At 38.5% G+C, this 24,295-nt stretch overlaps 1 protein-coding gene across 4 annotated transcripts in view; it reads left to right on the top strand.

Moving 5' to 3' along the window:
• The window catches only part of LOC150074938 (calcium/calmodulin-dependent protein kinase kinase 1-like), a 261,753-nt gene that overhangs the window by 192,256 nt on the left and 45,202 nt on the right, over positions 1-24,295 (top strand). For 2 of the 4 annotated variants that reach the window (XM_090389358.1, XM_090389357.1), the window contains 3 exons: positions 16,614-16,689; positions 21,680-22,424; positions 24,236-24,289. In XM_090389358.1, the coding sequence (XP_090245484.1) occupies positions 16,614-16,689; positions 21,680-22,424; positions 24,236-24,289 (875 nt within the window). Of the gene's footprint in view, positions 1-16,610; positions 16,690-21,679; positions 22,425-24,235; positions 24,290-24,295 lie in introns of all 4 variants that reach the window. The other 2 variants (XM_090389356.1, XM_090389355.1) reach the window with 1 other exon arrangement.

Here is a 24,295-nt window from a genome sequence, read left to right as displayed (position 1 = left end):
CAGGGGTATCTTTATTTTCCCTAGTGTCAATAGTTTGGCAGCAATTGAAGGTTTTACATTTTTGCGAAATTTATATGAAGAAGACATAGATATGTATTATAGCTTATGTAAGACGGATTCTTGAACTTTAGTTCAATTCTGCCATGGTACACTGTGGTAATACAGAACTCTGTAAAATGGTCCGGACATAGTGGTATGTTGCACAATATACATTTAGTTGTTTCTGACCGTTAACTACTGGCGGCAGCAATCTCCAGGAAGCTAACCGCTGCCTCCCAGTGCCCGTCCATGCCACAAGGAGGCGGGCCATAACAAAGGGGAAGAAAATGGTTTGTCAGAATTGAGTTGTGGCCTGACGCACGAATTTTGTCGCTTGTTGTTTTCTTCCAAAAAATAAAGACTTGCTTCCCCCACTCTATATCAGGCTTGTTTGTTTTTTGGTTTTTAGAAGCATTATCAACTAAGGCCATATTGCTCTGGGGATATGCGGTGGTCATTCCCTGACCTTTCCGCATCCTCCGTATTTGGTGGTGACGGGCTCGAACCCCGGTCTAATCAAGAAGCGTGTGCTACGCACTGCTGCTCCTTCCCACCTGGCTACAGAGGCGCCCTATATCAGGCTGAGACTAGTCAAATAATTCGTTAAAGCATTACATCCTCAGAGTGACACTTCAAGCATATACATTCTATGCTTCTAAAACTGTTTGTTGCAATAGTGAAACAGCATTTATTTGTCCACAAGTTAAGCAGATGTTGGCTTCACAAGAACTAGAAGACAAAATGTCTCATGCTGTGCGAAATGCCTAGCAGTCGTTTCATTTTGTAGTGGATGGCTTTCGTAGTAAACTTAAGTGTATACATGAAGAACTAGTTAACAGGTTGAATGAAAATTATGTAAAAATCGAACGTAGGACGTCATTCATGCTTCGTTACTTGCACTGTCACATACAATTTTTTTTTTTTTTTTTTTTTCAGACCAAATATCGGCGATATTACTGAGGAGCATGAGGAGAGATTTCAGTGGAGAAAAGTACCGAATGAAGCTGTGATGGACGAATGTATCTGGCGTACATTTTTTGATCATTTGACCCATGTCCACGTACGTTAGCCGGAGACTATAGCCAGCCTTAAAGTAATAATTTGATCTATAAAACAAATAACTTTGGTCCTTGAGGATGTCACAGACATTCTCTCAGATATGCCAGACAAGTTGTACTGGCTACCTGGGAGTCTAAATCGCTGATGGAACTGATATTCGGTTGACATTCAAGTCAAGTAGACCCAATTTTGGCAACGTCCGGACGGTCAGTGACAGCCAAATCCTCTGCTTGCACCGTCACGATGGTGGGACTGTTAGTAATCTTGGGTATATATAACCTGCATGCAAAAGCTCACTGTGGGTGACCACCCAGGTATGAACCAACGTAAGCAGGGATCGAGGTGTGGCGCCCACACCACATGGAGGAATGCCGCCCCTCTGTGTTACCAGGCAATACTAGGTGGTAGGTGACTCATCAACCGGTGCAATTCCACCACTTTGCTTATTGGAGGCTTGAAGTGGTAGAATCCATGTTTAGTCTCCAGAGCTAAGTTCCGGTCAACCCTTCCCCATCTCTTCCATCATGCAGTATGATTGATGACTTTTGAGGTTATGATAGACATCGTGGTGAGATCCAATATTCCTTACATTTCCATGGTACAGCTCTAAAACGGTGTTTGCAAGCCGGCCGCTGGTTAGTACACCGGACCGAACCTATTGGTAACTCTCTAGGAGGCTTCCGGATCAGCTAGTGTATAATCTTGCTACCTCTACTCTGCCAGATAGTGACTGGAGGGAGTCCGAGTAGTGTGTATGCGGGGGGCATTGTCGAGGCCACGTTATCATGTCAAGTATCTGGGTATATTCTTACCATGTGTACGCTATATCCAAAAATTTCATTACTTCATACAGCATGTCCCCTCCCCCACTTTTTCTAACTATTGAATACACCTTGAATTGTCAAACTAATAGAGTAAGCTTATCTGGGAAAAGATCTGAACCTCCCAAACACTTCCTAATTCATTTCACAAATATACGTGGTCTCAATTCGAATCTCAACGATGTCCATTTCCACTTGCAGTCTGCCAAACCCCATGTACTTTTTCTGACAGAATCTCAGTTATCGGTTGATTCAACTACTGCTCATCTCAGCTGCCCAAATTATTCACTGTATGATTCCTTTTGCCTCAAAGGTGGTATTTGTGCATATGTCTGTTCCGATATTCCCTGTCACAGAATTGGTAATTTGGAATCTCCTCTCTTCGATCTTATCTGGCTTAAAATCTCTCTACCTCATTGTGTCAAATTCATCTGTTGACTCTACCGTTCTCCCAACTCCACTAATCACTTGGAGCTCTTTGAATTCCTCTCTCTGCAACTTGACTTTCTCCAGTCCAACTTTCCTAACAGTGAGGTAATTTTCCTTGGTGATTTTAATGTTCACAACTCCAGCTGGCTTCCGTTTTCTAGTCACACCGACCCAACTGGTCGAACTGAGGCTTTTTCAATTTCTAATGACCTTGCACAGATAATTCATTTACGTACAAGAATACCGGACAATCCTCACCATACAGCCAACACGCTTTATCTTTTTCTCCCAAACAACCCTTCTAAAGTACACGGTTGAAGGAAGTGGTCCTTTAGGTACCTCAGATCACAACTTGGCGATTGTCTCTTCTCCAATGGAGCCTTTATCTCATGGCTATTCCCAACCTCGTGTTGTTTGGCATTACAAGAATGCAAAATGGGATGACCTGCAAAATTTCTTTTTTTGGTCGGACTGTTTCAAAACTTCCGATGTCAATGTTTGCTCAGATCGTGTCCGTGAAATTATTCTTGTGGGAATGGAATCCTTTATTCCACACTCCACTTTAAAATCTCGTCCCTTATTTAAACCTTGGTTTTGCAATAAATGTGCTAAGGCTGTTCAAGAGAAGAACGTTGCATATCGTAATTGGCTTGTTTCTTTCCAATTCTTCGGTTTCATTTTCTGCCTACACGAAAGCTCGCAACAATTGTAAAGCAGTTATTAATCAGTCCAAACTAGATTCTGAACAGGCTAAGAGTAGAAAACTTGCTTCTTGCCCTAATGGTAGCCGAGCATTCTGGTCTCTTGCCAAAGATATTGGCCACAACTTTTGCCCATCTCTGCTCCCACCTCTGTCAAAACCACATGGTTCTGTTGTAACTTCGACCAAGGATAAAGCTGACCTGCTAACATCCCATTTTTCTTCCAACTCATGTATTTTTTAGGGTGCCGTTGGCGCAGATTTTTTTTTTTTTTTTTTTTTCATGCGCGAAAACGCCACTGCACATAGAGCTCAAGAAGTGGAGGAACATCTTGAAACTGAAGATATCCAACGACTGCCGTGGCCAGCACGATCACAGACTTAAATCCCATCGAACATTTGTGGGACGCCCATGCCTACAGCCAACTCTTTGGTCATTTGGTGAGCTAAGATCTGCGCTGGTGGATGAATCGGATTTGTTGCCACAGAATCTTACAGACACCCTTATATCGAAAATGGTTCATCGCTGTCAGCCTTGTTTAGCAGTTGGAAGGGATCATACGACGTACATGTGACCATATTTTCGAGCATCTTGTATCGACTGCCGTGATGTGACCTTTTTTGGTAATTCTTAATACAATTCCTATAAATGTCCCTTATACATGTCCGAAGTTTCTCGCTGTCTTCTCATTTCATCGTTATTCTATGGTACACTACCATGCCAATTTTTTTCGCGCTTCATCGCAAGCTGTACGAGTTACACCACGTTTTCTACGTGTTCTGTTAATTTTTTTCGAGCAGTGTATAGAGAATTGAGTTGATAATTTACATATGTATATTTTTTGGGGGAAGGGGTGTTTTGTCTATGTTCATTCTTTTCATCAATATGTGAGTTTGTTAACAGACATTGCGATTGATTATAACCCTTTGACACTGTGGTGATTATAGTGTTCTTGTGAGTTTGCATCCGCTGTTCCTTTTGGTAAGGCCCCTTCTTAATTATGACCATCTCTTGAATACGGGCTACTTATCCATCCTTTTCTAGGAAAACGTAAATCCAGTTCCACGAATAGATTTAAACAATGAATCTAACAAAAGGTCACATAATGGGTGGGGAGGCAGGTTACGGTGCGTCTCTCCTTGGCGACACGCCCTACATTCTCTTACCTCGTTAACTTTAACTTCCTCTGCATGCAAATATCTTAGCTACCGCCTCCGTTCAGTACCGGCCGCCTCATTCACCTAACTACCCACTTCGCTTCTGGTACCAATTGATTTGTACATGCAGTACCATCTGTCACTTTCAGCTCAAGAAAAATATCGTTACCATGCGCTCCACGATCTTACTCGTTAAGATCGATGGCCCGGAGAAGGTGCGCTTTGTCTGGTGGAAACCGGTTTGTTTGCGATGTATAGTTTGCGATGCCTAGAGAGAGATTAGTAGTTTGATTAATAGCAGATGCTGGAATGGCTGGCATAAAGGGCGAACATAGTTATAGTGTAGTTGAGTGCGAATTGCCCACAACACAAACACGGTACATACTAAAAATAAAATAAAACGAAAAAATGGATGTTCTGTAGCAACCATAATAACAAAATAACATTGTGCTCTTCATATTTATAATTACAAAATAACAGTTTATCTAATAGAAGGTATTATTCTCACTAATGACAACGTTTCGGATCCACTTTTAGGATCCGTTATCAAGTCTGTAAGGCACATTGCCTATCACCTAAGCTGACAAAATATTTTATACCCGGATTCATAACGCATTACTCCATAAGAAGGCGTTGTTTTGAGTTAGCCTATTCTGTTTTTTTCTCACTGATGTTTGTCTTTCGACTGATATTGAATCGAAATCGAAACTTTTTTTTTTTTTTTTGGTTTGATTGACATTGAATCGAAACCGATACGTTTGTCCTTCGATTAGCATTTATTACGATATTAAAAATGCTTTAAGTTTTGATTCAGTTACTTTCGTCAAAATCTGGTTGTCTCTTTTAGGAAAACTAAGCATGTTATTCTTATGACGTCACATCCATATTCCAATTGTTTTTTAAAGCTGTTATTGTGTCACAGTTCCTGTCGTGCGAACAATCATTAGCGCCATTCTTTGCAAAATTTATAAATACTGTTACACCGGAACTTCAGTGGGCTAATAACTGTCCTCATTAAAACTTGGATAAATGACAAGTTGTCCCATGACTCACTTGATTAACATTCCACACACGCCTATAAGTTTTCTTAAAATGGAGAATGAATAAAGCACCTCGCATTTTAATGCTGTCTTTCGAATACTTGTCTTCGTCGTAAAACAAAAAAAGCCCATTCTATTTATTGCTGAGCTAAACATTTTTTTTTATTGGCGTGCGAGTTCATACAATGTTCATTTTATTAATGGCGATTTCTTGTGTTTTTTATTAGAAGAAAATAAAAAAAGAAAAAAAGTAAAATATTTTAATAAATGTAGTGCGTAGAAAAACCACTAGATGGATCTATTGTCTCATTAGACAATCAATTTTCCAATTTGGCAACTAGCCACGTTAGTTTACATAAAAACTGCTTTTCATTGTTATTTCCGATAACAACTAGGCATTTTTGATTCATTACTGTAATAACGTAGCTGGGATATCAAACACTTTACGATGTGTTATTACAAGTTCGCTTTCGACTTCTGTGACCTTATTTTCCAACCGCTGGACATCTCACTATGTGCTAAAGTGGGTAGCTAATCATCTTGACGTCCGCCATGTGGCTCTGGTAATTAAAATTCCAAGGAAAGCGAAATTTAAAGAAGCAATAATTATCTGCGTAGTACTCTGTCCGATAGATGGCACTAGAATCTTTCATAAAAGTTATAATTTTATTATTATACATGTATTTCAAAAGACTATTTTTTTTTTATCTTTTTGGGGGAAGGATCAGGGACAGTTATCGGAATGCCTACTCCAATATAAATAGCGCATTAAATAAAACTTTGAGCATTTTATTCCAGTTTTAAATGAAGATTTTTAATGCGAAGTGCACACTGAATACTTGTCCGAATACTTCTTAATTTTATTACTAGTATTGACTAAGTTCTGGACATGTGTTGGTTGCTAAACAGCCACTTTCATTTTCTCCACTTTGGACCGCGTTTCTGAGAACTAAAATCGCTGTTTTTCGCACCTTCTTAGGATGGGAAACTTTCAGTTCATTAAAGTAGTCAATTCGTAGTGCTATAAATCGTTTTTGAGCCACAGCCCTCGAAACCTAAGAGCCCAACTGCATTAAGGAAATGACTTTCTTTCGGAGACTTCATTTCACGCCACATTATAAACTCAGTTTTGCGCCCATAAAAACGTCATTTCGCCCTTGGGAACGAGATTACCAACCACTTCGATTTCAGGCTTCTACGTTTTAGTCATATTTCATTTGGAAAATACAGAAGAGAAGTTTAATCCCATCCATCCTGATTACTGCTCTGTTTCTTGTAGAAGTACTTTGGCCGATCAGTAAAGCAAACGGCGTTTGCAAGTTCCCAACCGCGTGTCTGTTGATTACAGAGACATACAGGACATCCTTCAGCTCAATAAAGGTGGCAGACAATCGCTGACGTCATCAGTCTCTTGCAAATAATTTGAAATCGGTTTAAAAGAATGCCATTAAACATGGATGAGGTATGTTCAACAAAAATACGATATTATTAGTCTGTAATCAGAACACGAACAGAATCATAAAAGCTGTCTTGCTCAAAATCGAAATTTGTTTTAGAAAAATTTAACCTGATTTTTTTTTTTTTTTAAGCAAGCATTCATTAGTTTTTTTTTAATGAAGTACTATTCTAACCATAATTTCGGTCGATGTATCATTCACTGAGATATAACCGCAATTTTATCGACCCTAAGTTATGTTTGTTATTAAACCACAGCGTCCAATCCATGGAAAATGTTAATCACAGACTTGCAGTCCGGTTCAAAATTGCGGTATAATAAAACAATGCATTTAGAGAATTTGCCCTAATGGGTAGCGGCAAATATCTCTAATTTGTCTTCAGTATCAGTTAAGTGAGCGTGTCGCAGCAATTATCTTTCCTTCAGTCCCCAGCGAATGGTACATTCCGATGCAGTAATATCATTTTGTTATGTGTAGGCGTGTTTCTTCCGCGCTTAGAAATATTTGAGCGCTTACGTTTACACAGATTTAAAATGGCGATTCGTTTGAGTACAGCACCATCCGTCCGAATTGTTTAATTTCGACGTGTACGCTGAACATTTAATGATATCCTTGCGGTTCTTGTTTGGCCATTAGCTAATTAACTGGAAGTTTTAATTATTATCTGCACGCGTATAAGGTAACAAGCCTTATCCGACCTTTCATGCCGAAATTTGTTCTAGAGGTAATCATTAGTTTTACCTCGCTGTCTTCATAAATAACGAGCGAAAATTAATGCCTATAACAACGCTTTTTGCTAGTAATTACTGCTAGGAACTTTTGCTTTAATCACCATTCTGCCACTTAGTTTCTCCAGGTATTGTTAATCTTCTCAGATTACGCCCAAAACTTTTGCAGCCACAGCAAGCACTGCTTTTCAGGAATGTCATTGTCCGTGATTTACGAGGTGCATAGCCGCGTTATCTGCTGCCTATTTTCTACCGCTCGTTAAATATTGCAGCGCCATCTGGCGTTGTGCTTTACAACAGTGAAACGGTTAGAGTTAACTCGGGCCTCTGGGATTTTAAAAACAAATAATTTAACAAATTTTCTAAAACTGCTTAATTTCATTTTTATACACTGCTTCTACGATATATATATATTATTTTTTCTTTTGGATTCGAGCCTGCAGGAATCTTAGTTTTAGAAATACAGATCAGAATGGTTATTGGAATCTGTAGTACAATTGAATCTTCGAAATTCGGCAACCTTTGGAATTTAAGGTCTGCCGGATTTTTTGGAGGTCATGTTATGGTCATACATAAAGGAAACAAGTTATTATCTGAGTACATAGTATGTATTCTACATCGATAGAGGGAGAGGGATAGAGACGCATTGGAACGCAGTTCCGGTTCGTTATACGCATTTACACTCAGTGATCACTGAGTTATGACCACCCCATCCCCATAGCTTGGACTATGCCGTATAGCTCGCGGTATAAAAGCCCGAACAGTTACGTACGCTAGAGCAGTGGTAATTTGCATCTGGCAGTGCAAGTCAAATTGGAAAAAAGTAGCAGTTATGGGACGTAGTAACGATATCACGGAGTTTCAAAAAGGTATGATTGTGGGAGCAAGGCATCGGGTGCTTCCATATCGGAAACGGCATGTCTTGTTTGTTGCCCACGGCCCACTGTGGTTAAACATACAAAAATGGTGTTGAACGGGTTAAATCACCTCCCGCCGACAGAACTGTGAAGGATTACGCAATATGGATGTTCGTGATAAGCGAAGGGTGCAGCGCGATGTATGAGCTCAACGGTAGGTCACTGTGCGACAGCTGACATCGCAAATCAATATCGGGAATGCAAGGACAATATCCAAAATGACAAGTGTGCCCCACTCTCAGACGTATGGGATTGGGTTTCCATAGTATACGACACAAGAGACACCCCTCTCCTCACCGCTGATCATCGTCGACGGCGAATGTTGTGGTGTCAACAACACATCAGTTGGACACTGGAGGACTGGAAACGAGAGTGATGAGTCCAAATACCTGGTGCAATACATCGACGGACGCCTTCGTGTGTGGATCAAGAACACGAGTCCATGAACTCGTCGTGCACTGTGGCCACTATCCAGTCAGGTGGCAGTGGTTTCTTAATATGGGGCATGTTTTTCTGGCAGGAACCAAGACCTCTGGTGCATGTGGACCAACTTTTCTTTGATTAGGTCTATCGGCAGCTCTTAGGACAACATGTACACCTTGCTATGTTGCATTTTTTTCCCGGACAGAAACGGGATCTTCCAAGACGATAATGGGCCTTGGCATTGCTCCCGCACTGTTCACAAGTGGTTCGAGGCACACGGTGAAGATATCACCCACTGATCGGCCTCCAAATTCGCCTGAGCTCAATCCAATTTGGACGTTTTGGAACGGGAAGTGAGACGTATGGACACGCAACTGTCATCTATTCTGATTCATCACTCTCGTTTCCAGTCCTCTAGTGTCCAACTGGTGTGTTGTTGACACCACAACATTCGCCGTCGACGATGATCAGCGGTGTAACTGTGGAAAGCCTTGCAGGCAGCATGGCTACAGATCTCTACGGATGTCTCGGACATCTATTGGAGTCAATGCCTAGGCGAGTAGCGGCCGTAATCAGTGCCAACGTTGACCCAACACGGTAATAGGCAAGTGATCATAATTCAGTGATTAATGTCGTGTATACGCATTGAATGCCTGTTGTTTTATTATCTTGACTAGCGTAAAATTTTCTCTTTTAAAAACAGAAAATTCTAAATGTATGATAATCGAAAGTCATTGTCCCGAAATCTAGTCTTCAAAAGCGTATAAGAAAATTTTAATTCAGAATTCGGAATGGTGCCTGAAACGCGATATAATGATTCTTCAAGCGAATAGAACCGAAAAACCTAAAGATATTGGTGTTAAATTTTATATTTGGTCCTGGTTAACAACGAATTAATCATTTATCGCGTTATATTTTTCTAAAGTTTTTTTTTTTTTCCTCATTAGTACATTGCAGATTACCCGGTGATTGGCAATTCAAAACATGTACTTTAAATTAAATGTAAATACGTATTAATTTAATGCATTTTGAAATTTTAATTTTTTAAGATCAAGCAGAACCACAGTAATTGGCCCCTGTTATAGGAGTTATTTTCGCGGAAACTATTTAAAAGTAAAGGAGAAAGCATTCGCCAGTCTTGAAGTATACAGGCGATTGTGCAATAAATATAATTATAACCGTTGGGGCATAAATTATATACTTTTTAAAACTTTCTTACTAACGTAATCGCCAAATTAAGAATAAATAATGAAAAGAATTTTAATAACTAAACAAAAATAATAAAACAATCAAATTCTTTCCCTGTCGGCGAACGCAAAATAAACGAACTTTTAAAAACTTCACTTCTTTTATTATGGTGGAAGAATGACGACACATAAGGAAAATTGCTTTTCCTTGAGTAAAACGAGAAAACAATAATCATTAGTCCATTTACTCGTATTATGGAACGCACAATGTTCCTTCTGGCCTGCCACTTTTATGAAGCTTTATTGCGAGTTCATTTTTTTTTATTATTATTATTAAAGGTGTATTTGCTGATAACTTTTTTTTTCTGATAGTCCAGAAAAAGGATTTTTAAAATACGTTTTAAATTTCACGTAATCCATAGTTAACGGTTCCTTTCTTTGCAGAAATATAAGGATATAGTCATAATTAACTAATAGTAGTAGTAGCAGTGGCACTTGATGCAAGAAAGCAAGTGTATGAGCTTATGCAGCATCAGCCAAAAAAAAAAAAAAAAAAAAAATCACACCATTCCCTCCAAATGCCTGTCCAGTTCCTCCTTAAATTTATTCAACCTATCAACTTCCACAACGACAGATGGAAGTTTGTTCCAGAAATTAACCACCCAATGGCTAAAGGCAAATTTCCGCACATCTATTCTACATATGTCCTTTCTTAATTTTAATTTATGCCCCCTCAGCGTACTCAACCAATCAAGGCCTTATACACCTCAATCAGATCACCGCGCAGGTGCCTAGTCTCCAGCTACTGCAATTTGCAGAACTTAAGCCTCTCTTGATAAGAGGATCCCTTCATTCCCCTCACCAATCTTGTTGCCCTTCTCTGTACACGCTCAAGCAAATCTACATCCTTCCTAAAATGAGGCCTCCAGACCTGTACGCAGTACTCAAGGCGTGGCCTGACCATTGCCTTATACAGAGGGATAATCACCTCCTTTTCCCTGCTAGCAAAATTCCTATATATCATTGACAAAACCCCATGACCTGCCCTGGCAGCCTGTCTGCATTGCTCAGAAAACTTCATATCTCCCTGCACAATTACTCCCAGGTCTTTTTCATTTTCTACCACCTTAAGTGTAGTACCACAAAGTTGGTACGTTTCTGTGGGGTTACTTCTACCCATATGCAGTAATTTGCATTTGTCAAAGTTAAACTTCAGTTGCCACTTCTTAGCCCATCTGCACAAATTATCTAGATCCTGTTGCAGTAGCATACTGCCATTACTGTCATTAACAACCCTGCCAACCTTTGTATCATCTGCAAACTTGGACACTAAGCCTGATATACCTTCATCAATATCATTAATAAATATACAAAACAACAGTGGACCTAACACCGAACCCTGTGGGACTCCACTAATAATATTAGTCCAAGAAGAGCAGCACCCATTGATTACCACCCTCTGTCTTCTCGCACTTAACCATCCTTTCATCCATTGTAGCAACTTACCCTTAATACCATTCTGCTCCAATTTGTACAATAGTCTTCCATGCACAGCAGTGTCAAAAGCTTTCCTGAAATCAAAATATATGATATCAAAATTATTTTTTGCATCCAGTTCCTTTGTTACCACATCATAGTATCCAATCCAATTTTTCAGACAAGACTTTCCCTTAACAAACCCATGCTGTGTCTGAATTATTGCTGCAGTCTTGTCTAGATGATCCTGCAATGCATCCTTAACCAGCGACTCCATTATTTTACCCGGAACAGAAGTTAAACTAACTGGTCTGTAATTACTCGTGTCACCCTTCGATCCCCCTTTGTGAATTGGGGATACATTTGCACATCCCCAGTCCGTGGGAACCTCCCCTGAGTCCAAGGATGCTCTCATAATTATGGCTAAGGGTTTGCTTAGTTGCTTTGCCGCCTCCTTTAATATAACTGGATAGATCCCATCCACCCCAGGTGCTTTTCTTACGTTTAACTTCAACAATTTCTTTTCCACTTTGCTCTCAGTTATTACATATATAATCTTTATTGTATACAAACATGATATATACAATAGACCCTTCACAGCAGCAATGCCAGGGGTTAGCAAATTACAGGAAACTAAATAAATTTCCTGTTTAATACTCCGGCACGACAACCAAGTCAGTAGAGTTTACAATCAATCGTCAATACAAATATATTTATCGTATTTAGTAGTCACGGGATTGAACCCCGGTCCACTGAAAGAACGCGTGCTATGCACTCTCGCTCCTGACATCTCGGCTACGTCAGGCCTATTACAAAATCATTAAGTATCCTGCTACAATTTGATAACCTTCTGCCATTTCCAAACCTTAATAATTCCTCACGTGTGAATGTAGATGCAAAATACTCATTCAGTTTGTTTGCTATCTGAGCAGGATCATCAACAGTCGAACCATCGATGTCAAGTGGACCAATCAGATTCATCCCCTTCCTTTTAGAGTTTATATAAGTAAAGAAATCCTTGCTGTTTTTCTTAGCATCTTTTGCCAAGGATTTCTCGTAATCTGCCTTCTCGTAATCTTTCTCGTAATCATGCGGTTGCTGCTGATATCTGCTCTTTCAGATTTATTTTCATGTTGTTTCCAGTAGTTTTTGGTTGCCCTTGACCCACAGCACTTTAATCTCTATCTAAGAACTCTCGCTGTCCCTCGACGCAGTGTGGAAAATGCCTAGGTTCGAATGCTGCTCAAGATGAGGGTAATCGTTATGAGCGTTTTACACAACCTGAACAATACCCGATCTCAGTATCAGTAATGGCCGCATGGTGCAAGGAAGCCTATGGCTTATGCTACACCAGCCAAAAAAAAAATAAAATAAAATAATAAGAATAAAAACAAATTAATAATAATAAGAAATTTAAAAAAATAATAATTAATAAGAGAAAAGGAAATGAACAACCTATGCATTTCCCTCCTCCCTTAGGTAATTATCCAGCTGACCTTTGAATTTCCCCAAACTGTCAGCCTCTATCAACCATGTAGGTAACTTATTCCAGTAATTTATAAATTACTAGCTAAAATAAAACTTCCTGCAATCCAGTCTAAACATCCCCCCCCCGTAACTTCAATTTATGGCCCCTAGTTCTAGAATCATTTATAGCTCGGAAGGTAGTTTTGCAGATTTTCCCCTGAACAAAACTCAGGTATTTCATTTAGCCAAAACAAGAAAGCCGAAAACAGAATACACGCAATTTACAGCCACTGACGCCTCATGGCCTGAGCTGTTTCGATACAAAACAACAACAACAGATAATTGAGACTTCCGGCGTGGTTTCTCCTTGCAAATCCCTTCTGACTCTAATACTCATCCTAATTGTGCTTTTTAAAGGCCTGTTGTCTCAGACGTGTTATATCACTTTTGAAGCTGTATCGCTCTGGTATTTTAAGGGATATCTGTGTTGACAATTATACAGTACTTGCTTATCTTGCTATCACTTTTAACTAAAAGCTCCAGCCCTAATGTAATGATTCCAGCTTTAACAGGTAGTACTTAAACAAATCTTATTTGTGATCATGATTTCACGTTTTCTTTTAAGAAATATTAAATATTTTTTTAAAATAAATATTTTCTAAGATATCGGTTTAAACATTTTTTTTTTTTTTGTTGTTGTTCTGCAGAAACTGAAGGAATCTTCTGAAGAATATTTTCTTCACAGTTATAGTTGTTAAGACATGGTATAGGACACGAAACAGTCACATTTTCTCATCCTACGCCATTCTATTTGATAATTAGTAAAATCAGAATATTTTGGACAAAAGAGCAACGTGAATTGGGTACATTCTATTCTTTTATATCTATTCTTCATTTTTGTTCTAAGATTAGAATTAAGTTGCCACTTTAATCGAAATCCTGCCCACCCACCGATGAAAGGCCAACAATCCTTGAAACGGTGCTGTCGGGGTAGTGTCCACTGACAATAAATAACAAGAGTCTTCTCTATTAGTGAAGCGTTACTTATTCGAGGTAACTCGTTGTGAAGGATGAGCACAATATGAGATACAGTTGAAATGATGCTCATTACATTACTGTCGTAGTTTTCCTTTAAGAGTTGTCTGCGGTGTTTTCACACCAATATTACTGTATTTAGATATCATTAAAATGATATTGCGTTATGTTACCATATCATACTCTGTCGCCTTACATCATACCACCACTTATAAAGAGTCATCACAAATCCCGAGAATTATTTTTGTATTTTATCTTCTCGAGGAGTGAAAACAAAATTTGATCTTCAGGTAGCTACGACTTTGAGGGATGTGTTGCTTAGAATAGCAGTTCCTAAGTGGCTACGGGTGCCACCGATGTTCAGTTAACATTTGTATAAAGGTCCCAGTAAATTGACGCCTGCAACGTGATTAAATATGCAGCCTGACATTTATCTGGTTCTTCGTGAAATTGTAAAGTATCTTGGCTTAATAATGAAATTAAATTAAATAAAAATTAGTAATTTCCATTGTGAGCTAGTCATGATATTCACAGGATGCGAATCAAGATCAACACGCCATGAAAACTTGTTGAATATTCTTAAATGTCGGTTATCGAGCCACAGTATTGTTTATCTTCAACCACAAACAATCGCAGCGAAATGGTTTATAAAGCCAAATGATGATAATTTAGCTTTAAATTTGCGAAATGTATTTGCTTTTAATTATCCTTTATAATATTTTTAATCTTGTTCTTAAACAAGAATGGTAATATCAAACTCGATATATTTCATACGCTGACGTAAGCCATTCCAACGTTAGGTAGTGCAAGGTTTATAATATTTTCCACAATTTTCATCATACAATACTACCTTGTTGGAAAGGTAACAACGTGAAAAGCAGGGCTTTTATGACCAACGGAAGGACACAAAAAGATTATGTGATAAGAAGCCATACGAATAGTTCCCAATGGATTAGGGACAAATTATGCTGTCTCCAAGCCCCAATTCAGCGAGTGAACATGCTCATTAGTCTTACTTTTTCGCACAGATATTCGGATAGCAAAGTCATTTATCTCGTTAGGGAAGTAAAGCTGCATGGTGTGTCTCACATTTTTATTTGCTTCGGTCTTGAATACGCGCCATCTGTCTCTGAGTAAAAGGTTCCAGAGGGAACGAATTCGCTCTAAATTTGCCCGTTTCTGTATACGTTGCTATATATATGATATTCTATATCTAATTGTATGGAAGAATGTATTTAATTATATAGGAACTTTTTTTTTTTATGATTGTCTTACGTTTTTCATTTATAAATCGCTGTTTCCAGATATGTAGTTATTTTTTAATTCATGAATCTTTGATTTCCCCCTACTGGCTTTGAATGTTTAAATTTTGGGTGCATCACGTTAAATACGCCGTACAAGGCAATGTGCGCCTATATATAAAGCGATGCAGTTTATCGTGCGAAAGCTTCAAAATTTCATCTAAATAGAATCCTGTAATGGCACTTGTTAAATCCTCTTGCCTTTCCCCCGTAAAGAACGCTTCCCTGTGATATTTCTGAGACTAAATCTGTCCATTTAAGGAAGCTTTCTTTACAGGGAAATACAATGAGACTTTTTAGCTCAAGACTAAAACGTGAAAATCCAGTGACTTGAGCAGCAAGATAACTATTTGAGCCTTCGCCAGTAGCACAATGGTTATAATCAATCACTGACAATGACACTTGGGAAGGGCTTCAGTTCGGATCCCATCAATGTTGCGAGGGATTTTTGAGCTTTCTTTTTCTTCCCTCCTCTATTGTGGCTGAATTAGTCGGTCTCAGGAGTTGGTTGACTTTGTGGATACCTGATTCTCTTGAACGGTGGATCATGGATAGCAGGGTTGCCATTTTGTTCATCGCTTTTAAATCCTTAGTAAATAGAGGAATAATAGAAGCCGGATTGCCCACATAAAGGAAAATCGTATATAAATTGCTCCGTTGAACCTTCCTACTTTAATCTTCTTGTAAAACAGAATTTTATTTTGTTGTGTTATCCGAGTCTATGTTCATATCGTCCACAACTCATTTCTCTCAAAAAATACTGCAATGTAGGAATACTGGTAGTCTTGTGGGTAGATAAAATCAAATCGTTTGTGTTCCAGCTCTATATATTTGCTTACTAAGCGTATGAGTACTTGGTCATGCTATACAACGAGAACCCATTTCCTTGCCAAATGCACGTTAGATTAAAATTTCCGACCGCGTGTAGCCACGCAATGGGGGAGGGGGGAAGAGGCGAACATTACTAAGTTAGTTTGTGTTTTGCGATATCACATCAACATCACCATGGCTACCTTTTTTGCGTTAATATCCATCACCTGCGTGATCTCAGTAGGTGTGCAATCTCTCGCATTCGCCAGTTGGTTCATTTAGCATTTAAGTATCACACCTTTATTTCCAAGACACACACACAGCATGCATTCCCTTTATCAGCACTCCACAGAATATCTTCAAGGTTTCCTTCGCCATAACTGAGCCAAGCATGAAATGAGTTAGAATCTCTAAGTTCTTAATAAGTCAATAATTCCAATGTTTACGGTGTGTGGTAAACATGCGCCCGCGAGATCGTCTACGGCATAAGCAGTGCTTTTGCATGTAACAAGGTGACTACAGTGGCTCCATCTTTTCTTTTATATCTTTTTCTTTACTTTCAGCAGCCAGCTGCTTGTGTCAGTCCTGGGGAGAGGCTGGTGGACGCCGGGTTCGTGCCCCCAAGATTGGAGATATACCGCGGTGAGTACTCCTTTTTTGTTCGTGGCTGAGTTTGGAGTTAGGTTGGTGAAGAAACTACTGATTGAGTGAAAAATTATACTTTTTGTATCTCCCAATCAATGCAGTCATAGATACAGAAATTACCATTTTTAAGCAAACTTAAAATGGCATCGTAATCACGACTACTTAATGTGCCTAAATTTATTGCCGCATCCTCTGATTTTATTATTATAGTCCGTTAAAACAACCAAATTTACTGTTTTGCCATAATAAAAATGTGTTTTTAAAATTGCAGATTTATGTTATGAGGTAAAACACAATGTATATCAATTTAAATCCAAATAAGAGTTAGGCCTAGTTTAGCACGTTGTTATAGATGGAGATATACAGGCTTCAGGAGCTATAAAAGCTTTTTTTTTATAAGGCTTTATATCATAATAGGAGTAATTATATGACTGGATTCAAATAATGGCTTTATATATATATTTTTTTTCTTTTATTTTGATTTCATCACTGCGCGTCTTTAATCTTAAATTATCCGAAGAATTTTCAAATGTTTTGCGATAGAAAGCAAATTAAACTTCAAATAATGGTCATTTGTCATTAAGTAGATTTGAACGTTTCGACCAGCTTTATAACCCTCAGAGCAGCTCCTTTTCGTTAAATTTATCTTCATGAGAAATGCTTTCTAGCGCTGGTGTTCAAAAATTGAGCTTTAGATATTTGAAAAACTAAACGAAAATGTTTTGTAGGAAAAATTATGGTGAATATAATAGCTGAACTGATTAATCTTCTTTCAAACATGCAAAACAGGCAGCGACGTAAAAATATTTTAAAATATGGTCTCTATTTCATCTTTGGAGCGTAAGCTGTCAACCTTTGATCAGATTGATCAATACCGCGGGAATGATGGTATGAGTTGGCCTGTACAGCACAGGAATCTTTATCGCTCGGAGCAAGTTCCAGGAAAACGCAATACAGTCCTCTCCTCTCTCACTTCTCCAGGTATCTCCAAGAAACTCTGTCGCATCTGCGAGTTCGTGCGTGTAGCACAGTGGTTATAATCGCCATCTTCCCCACACCTGGTGGAAAAAGCTCGGGTTCAAATCGCGTCAATGACGCGAGGAACTTTTATGGGCTGCTTTCTCTCCGTGACTGAGATATTGTGGCTCAGGCGTGGATGGCAGGGTCTCCTCCCCAGAAACTTGGGTTTTTCGACCAGAGAATACGCACAATTACAGACATAATACGCATGGGTAGATGAGTTTGTTCTCGGGTGACCCTAATATAACGCTTTCTTTTTGTCCCATCTATAATAAGAAAATCTATTTATCTTCAGTAGGCGATTACAATGTTCTTCGTTACTTGGTACAATCGTTCTCAGCTTGTGGACGAAAAAAAATAATAATCACAACGTAAGCATTTAAATAGGATAAAAATATAAGTTAAAATCGCAAATATTTTAAAGAATGTAGTATTATTAAAAATGAAATTATTAATAAAGAGAGAAAAAAAAACAGAGTATCAAAAGACTAAAGTAAAAATAGAATGCCTTAACAAACACGCAACATATCCAAACAAACTAGCGAACCTCTTGTGTACATCCCCCTCCTCCCCTTGCATTAATAGGTACTTTGGAGTTCCTCTTTCTCGAGGCAGTCGTTGAGACCAGTGGTCGAGTGAGTCAACACTGCTTGTTAGGTAGATATTCTTAAGTGGCTGTTGCAGAATAAGCAGACATTTGCTCAATATTTACCGTTCATTTCTTTTATTTATTCCTTATTTCTGCGTAAAAGATCAAGTAACGACAAAGACAGGCTTGGATAAACACGGCTCAAAACAGAAAATTCAGGACGACTAATGGAAGAAAGTTTTTCTTTGTGTGTGTGGGAAAAGAGAAGCTTCTCTCCTATGTTTGTTTGCCTTTGCCTCAAGGTAGTGAACATTCGTATGTTGTATAAGTTGAACAGTCACCGCAGTACTCCACACCCTGATTTCTTTCACAATTTCCTTTTGAGAGTTACGAGGAGAGAAGAGAAGTTGCTGTCCTTTTGACAAAAAAAGTTAACTTGTTTAAACGACGTATTAACGTGCAGTTATCCGAAACGTACTTTAGCAGTCTCTAATATGGCATTTGCCTAAGAACAGACCTTCAGATGACTTGCTTACCTATTTTCTTGTAGATTACGGTGTCTTCTCTAGACATCTAGATGCTAAATTCATTAAAGAAGAAACCATGAGCTCTTATAAAAAAAAATCTTTCGTGCAAGTCGAGGTTGTTCCTCGAGAATAGCGAGATTTGCCCCTTTTGGTCCTCATCTGATAAATGTTAATGATGGAGTCACAATACTCGAAACCATCAATATTACCACCCCTGTTTACCATCGGCTCTGAAGTAAACTCATCTAACAGTTTTGCTTGTTGGTCGTGGAAGACTATTGCCTTTACATACATGCTGTGAAGTGTGATGGATTGTGGTCGTCTTGAACTCGTGGATTTATGATGGAGAGCATAGTCTTTCTGTAAAACGATACCTGTACAGAACAACTTCTCTCGATTGGTTAAAAATTATCACTTTATTCAAACTAATATCTCAAGGAAAGTTCGAGCACTATTCTTCCATCTGTAACACTTCTTTAAGTAACCATTCAAACTACAGCGATCACGCATTTTTAAATACTAAACGTGTGGGAGAAAATCACAACACAAAGCGACTTTTCGTCAGCATTTTCGTAGATAAAACGTTGCTCTGGTACTATAATTATTCGTTTCTGTAATTGACAGCTATTATTTTGGTCTGTTAGAGTCGTACATAATTCTTCCCACACACACACCAAAATGTCACATACAGCGCTGTACATTGTCGCTTTGGTCCTTCATCCGGAAAATTATTAATAACTCGGCGCGTTATTATAAAGAAAAAACAACGGCGAAATTTGTCTTTTGTTGGAGTAAATCGGATTCTTCTGTCTCTCGCATTCTTCTTCTCTGAAAGTAATGTAGAATCTTAATGAGGTGCATCAGTCTTTGCCGTCAGCGGGATAAATGAAGAAAGATTACTTCGGAAATAGCAATCAGCATAGGAGGCTTAGCAACAAATTCTATTTCCTAACAAACCCTAAGCTCCCCGAAAGAGGAAATTTGTTTTTTGTTTTTTTTATCTTCGATTCCTCCTGTTTGTTTGAAAAGCTCAGCGTGACAAAATCAGAAGAATTAAAACGCAAGTACGTAGTGGATTGTTAAACGTAGGTTAGTTTGGAGTAAGTTGGCAACTCATCAACTTCTGCATTTTTCGATTTCCGCTTAGGTAAGAAAACGAGATAAGTGAAACTGTGTTTCCGTTTTGGCCTTGGTTTGCTGAGAAAGAAAATGACTGATTGAGATGAGTGAGCATTCTCTGATATCTAATTCATTTTAAAGAAATCTTGAGCTCTTAATAAAAAAAAATCTTTCGAGCAAGACGAGGTTCCTCCTCGAGAATAGAGAGACTTTGCGCCTTGGGTCCTCTTATAGTATATTTATCTTTCTGTCCCCAATGCTTCAATTGTTATTTTGTCCCGTTCCACTTTAAACTTTGGCGGACCTTCGTGCGTTCCTGAGCGTGCTGTAGCGTTCCACTCTTTAAATATTCAACGAGCAAGTGGGTATTCTACTTGTATTAGTGGTAGACAAGCTCACCGCACCGCAGTTGCTATCTGACGCAGTGAAATTGGCCCTCAGCATTCTGTTTTAGTTCAGGTTATAGTCTCTTGGCTGTGTTTGTTATTTAGCCAGAGGTAATGCACAAAGAAGTCAAGTGTCACCAGGTGAAGTATGTGCCTTTATTTAACAAAATACAGTTCAAATACAGCTGTGTGCATAAAATGCACTGTATATAGTAGGCGCTAAATTAATAAAGTGATAATTTTACTCTTTCTTATGGCATTTATCAAAATTGTTTTAAAAGAGAAAGTTCCAAACGCAGAGATGGTAAAATTCACTTTTTTCGTTTAATTAAGCGCTCCTGATAGCTATCCCAAAAAAGATTGCCAAACCCTTAAGACGTTCATTCCATATTAGAAGTTCGAAGATATTTGTAATTAACCGTGGCATCTGAATATCAGAACCTAGTGAGAACTGGTGTATAATGTGTACATATGTTGGATCGACTTTTGATATAAAACATTAATCTTGTATAATAATAATACAATATATTAATCTTTAAAATAGTAAGCACATTAATCCTTAATATTTGTGAATTTCAGTTGTGGTGGACAGCGACTTGACTCATTGGTCAACAACTGAAAAATAAACAATTCCGACTGGCACTGTTGACTGACGCGAAATTTTTCACTTCCAGATTTAGTCACGAAGTCGTTTAACTTCTAAAATTATTTATTATTATTTATTGATTGATTTTGGCTGGCCTCTTGGTCAATAGAAGCTTAGATAATGGGGAGCCTACTGTATTTCTTATCTGTTTTTAATCGCAATATTAGTATAAAAATGGATTCCAAATTGGTACAGCGCTAAACGGGCAGCATGAGCACAGTGGAAGTCCATCTCTTTGTTCTATCAAGAATTTTTCTTCTTGACCAATTGTAACATCAAAACAAGAAAAGTACCAGACCCTGCCATAAAGGGCATTTATGATTTAGACACTGCAATGTTGATCTCGCTTCAGTTTCGATTGTAATACTTGTATGGATGATTTCTGCCCGTTCATTTTGCCATATAATTCATTTTTATAAAAGAATTCGTGCCTGATTGAACATTATATGCATTATTTTGTGCGAAAGATATGCTTGAATGCGTGGACCGATATAGTCGGTCTATGATAGAGGTAATCAGTCTTTCTCCGTTTCCCACCGAGAAAGTCCAATTTTCACAATGCAAAAAATAAATTTAAAAAATTGTATGTGGAACACGTGCTTACAGTCTTAACACCAACAGTTATTTTCAATTATTGTATGAAAATAAATTTATAGCTTTTGATTATTACATCTTATGTTTTTTATCCATTTGTTTCTAGCCGGAACCGTGTGGAGGACTCCAGGGAAGAGGCCGATGCTGCTATATCAGAAAGACCCACGCTCGATGGCTACTCCAAGATGGGCATGACATCCCAAGGAAACGGAACACGGCCAGTTTCGGCGACCAAAGTGGTCACAGACGACCATCATCCAAAGGTGCTACACAGCAACGAAGCAAAGCCCCAGGAGGAAATCGCTTCTCCTAACCCACCGGTAGTGTGCGACAACCATTCCCCCAACTGCACGCCCACCTCTCCTAATACGTGTATTAAAGAGCAAATTGTCCATTCCTCCGACAGGAGTCACAACTGTATAGACAGTGTAGATTTAGCGGAAAGTGTTAGCAAATTGATGTTCGAACCCACGTCCAGGAAATACCACTTGCCTAGAAAAACATCACTTCCTGTTAATGTCTGTGTGCCGGAAGTTGAGATCCGCAGCAAGATTCCAGAAGGTTCCATCGAATTCTGGGGTCTAGGGGATAGTGTAAGGAACTTTGCCCGTTGTGGAAGGGGACGCGTGCCCTGGATTACTTACAGTCACTCTCAGGACAGTCATATGGTTAGCAATAGCAGCCTCGAGCGTCCCATCTACCCTTCGTTGCCTTTCTCCCCTTACTGCTCTCCGAGTTCATCGCCTAGACTAAAGAGGCATCCGCCACGGGAGAGTCGACGTGTATCCATAGAAACGCATCCGGATTACGTCCAGCTGAATCAGTACAGGCTCAAAGGATCGATAGGACAGGTAAGTGTTGTAGCACCTTCTTACAGGTTGATTGATCACTTAATCAAAGTGTTCGTTGTGTCCCTAAAGGTATAAAATGGGAAGACATTTAATCTGACTACCCCACCGTGGAAGATGAATGTGACACCTTGTCGATAGCTTTTCTCGCGGTAGCCTTCGGCGAATTTCGATAGTTTTCAGCATTTCTTGTTAGTGATTTTTTTTTTGTTTTTTTTTTTTGAAGTTGAGAAGATGTTGAAGATGTTACTTTGAAATTGCAGTTGTGTTTGGCTCTCATATTTTATGGATGGGCAAGTTAATCCAAGAGGCATGTAATAATTCTTTTCTCAATAAATTAGTTTTCATTGAACTAAGAGTCGGCTGCTTCTGATTTATTTCCTGTCTAATCATAAAAGATTTTCATAACTCAATGTAGTCCAATTTTCACTTTAAATAAAAAGTCCGAAAGTTTTGCCAAGTATTATAAAAACGTGGTGTGAATCAAACCCATAACATGCACGTGTAAATTGAGATGCATCTTCCCGCTTTACTAATAACTCTAAAATAGAAATATTTTTACCCCCACGTCTTTACTACCCGATTTCCGCTATTTCTGATTGTTTTAAAGAGAAACTTATTTTCTTGCGATTTGCCATTTAAAAAATCTCCTCCCTCCTCCTTGCCTAACCAAATTAGTTGCTATGACTACCGACAGATAACTATCAATTGCGTGTTAAGCTTGTCTCCATTTTTCTCACGAATGTCTTCTTTCCAAAAAAAATATTTTAAAAGCAAAATAAAATAATTATTTGACCACCCCCAACAATGTTCTCTCTTTCAGAAGTCCTAAATGATGTTAGTTAAAATCAAACAGTGCATGCTTCTATAGCTGGGAGTACTGTACGCGAGTTTATCATCTCAATCGCATTATCATAAAGATAACCTTTACGAATCTGTACACGAAAGCTACATTTTATGGCTGGTTTACGGTATTACTCTACAAAAGACTGTTTAATGCGTAATATATTTTAATGGTACCGCTGAGGTGAGGTCATACCTCTGTGTAAATTGTTGGACAGCGAGCTTTCTCCATCAGAAAAATTCCAGCTCAGAGCTCATATTGATCTGCCTAAACGTGAAAGTTAGGCAGATCTTGGTTTACGAGCGTTTTAAATGCCTAGCAGGAGAATATTGCGTCGACTAATATTGCTGCACCCAAATATAACTAAGGTAGGCTCGTAATGAATCTCAATTGCCTTCTTTCTCTACTTAAAAATATTCGAACTTGCAAGGAGTCCATAAAATATAATTTAATTAATTTTAATATCCTTAGAGCAGTTTGCAGAATATTCAATTAGTGAAGTTTACTCGAATCGTTTGGCTTGTGTTGTTTTTCATACATTTATTCCATTTATTTTATCCTTGCTCTTAAAACCGTTGCGGATACATACCAAAGAATGCTTCGCTCTTTCAAAACATCCTTTTTTAGTAATACAAGTTCTTTCATCATTACAGGATAACGTTTTATATACAGCAAAAACTGAGCCAATTAGTTAACCAATTTGCATCAGTTTTTAGCAATCGTTGCTCTAATAACAGACGAAAATATTCATTATCAATCTACTTATGAGACAAAATGCAGAGTTAATTAGGAAAACTTTTCTTATTAAATCGCCAAATGAGAGAAACCAAAGACGTCTCTGATTGGGTGATTTTTCCATTCTACCTGCGTTATTGTTCAGCTGCTACCTGTAATTGAGTTTTTAAATAAACTTTAAATAAATAAAATAAACACCGAACGATATTAGAGTTTATAAATTTGTTCCTTGCAGGGTTCGTTCGGAATTGTGAAGCTGGCGTACAATGAAGAGGACGATAGCCATTATGTAAGT

Source organism: Mastigoproctus giganteus, unplaced genomic scaffold (assembly GCF_048544385.1).
Source record: "Mastigoproctus giganteus isolate SK-2022 unplaced genomic scaffold, ASM4854438v1 scaffold_15, whole genome shotgun sequence".
Lineage (NCBI taxonomy): Eukaryota > Metazoa > Arthropoda > Arachnida > Uropygi > Thelyphonidae > Mastigoproctus > Mastigoproctus giganteus.
The sequence above is the reverse complement of the archived record's forward strand: the minus strand, read 5'-3'. Positions and strand labels throughout refer to the sequence as shown.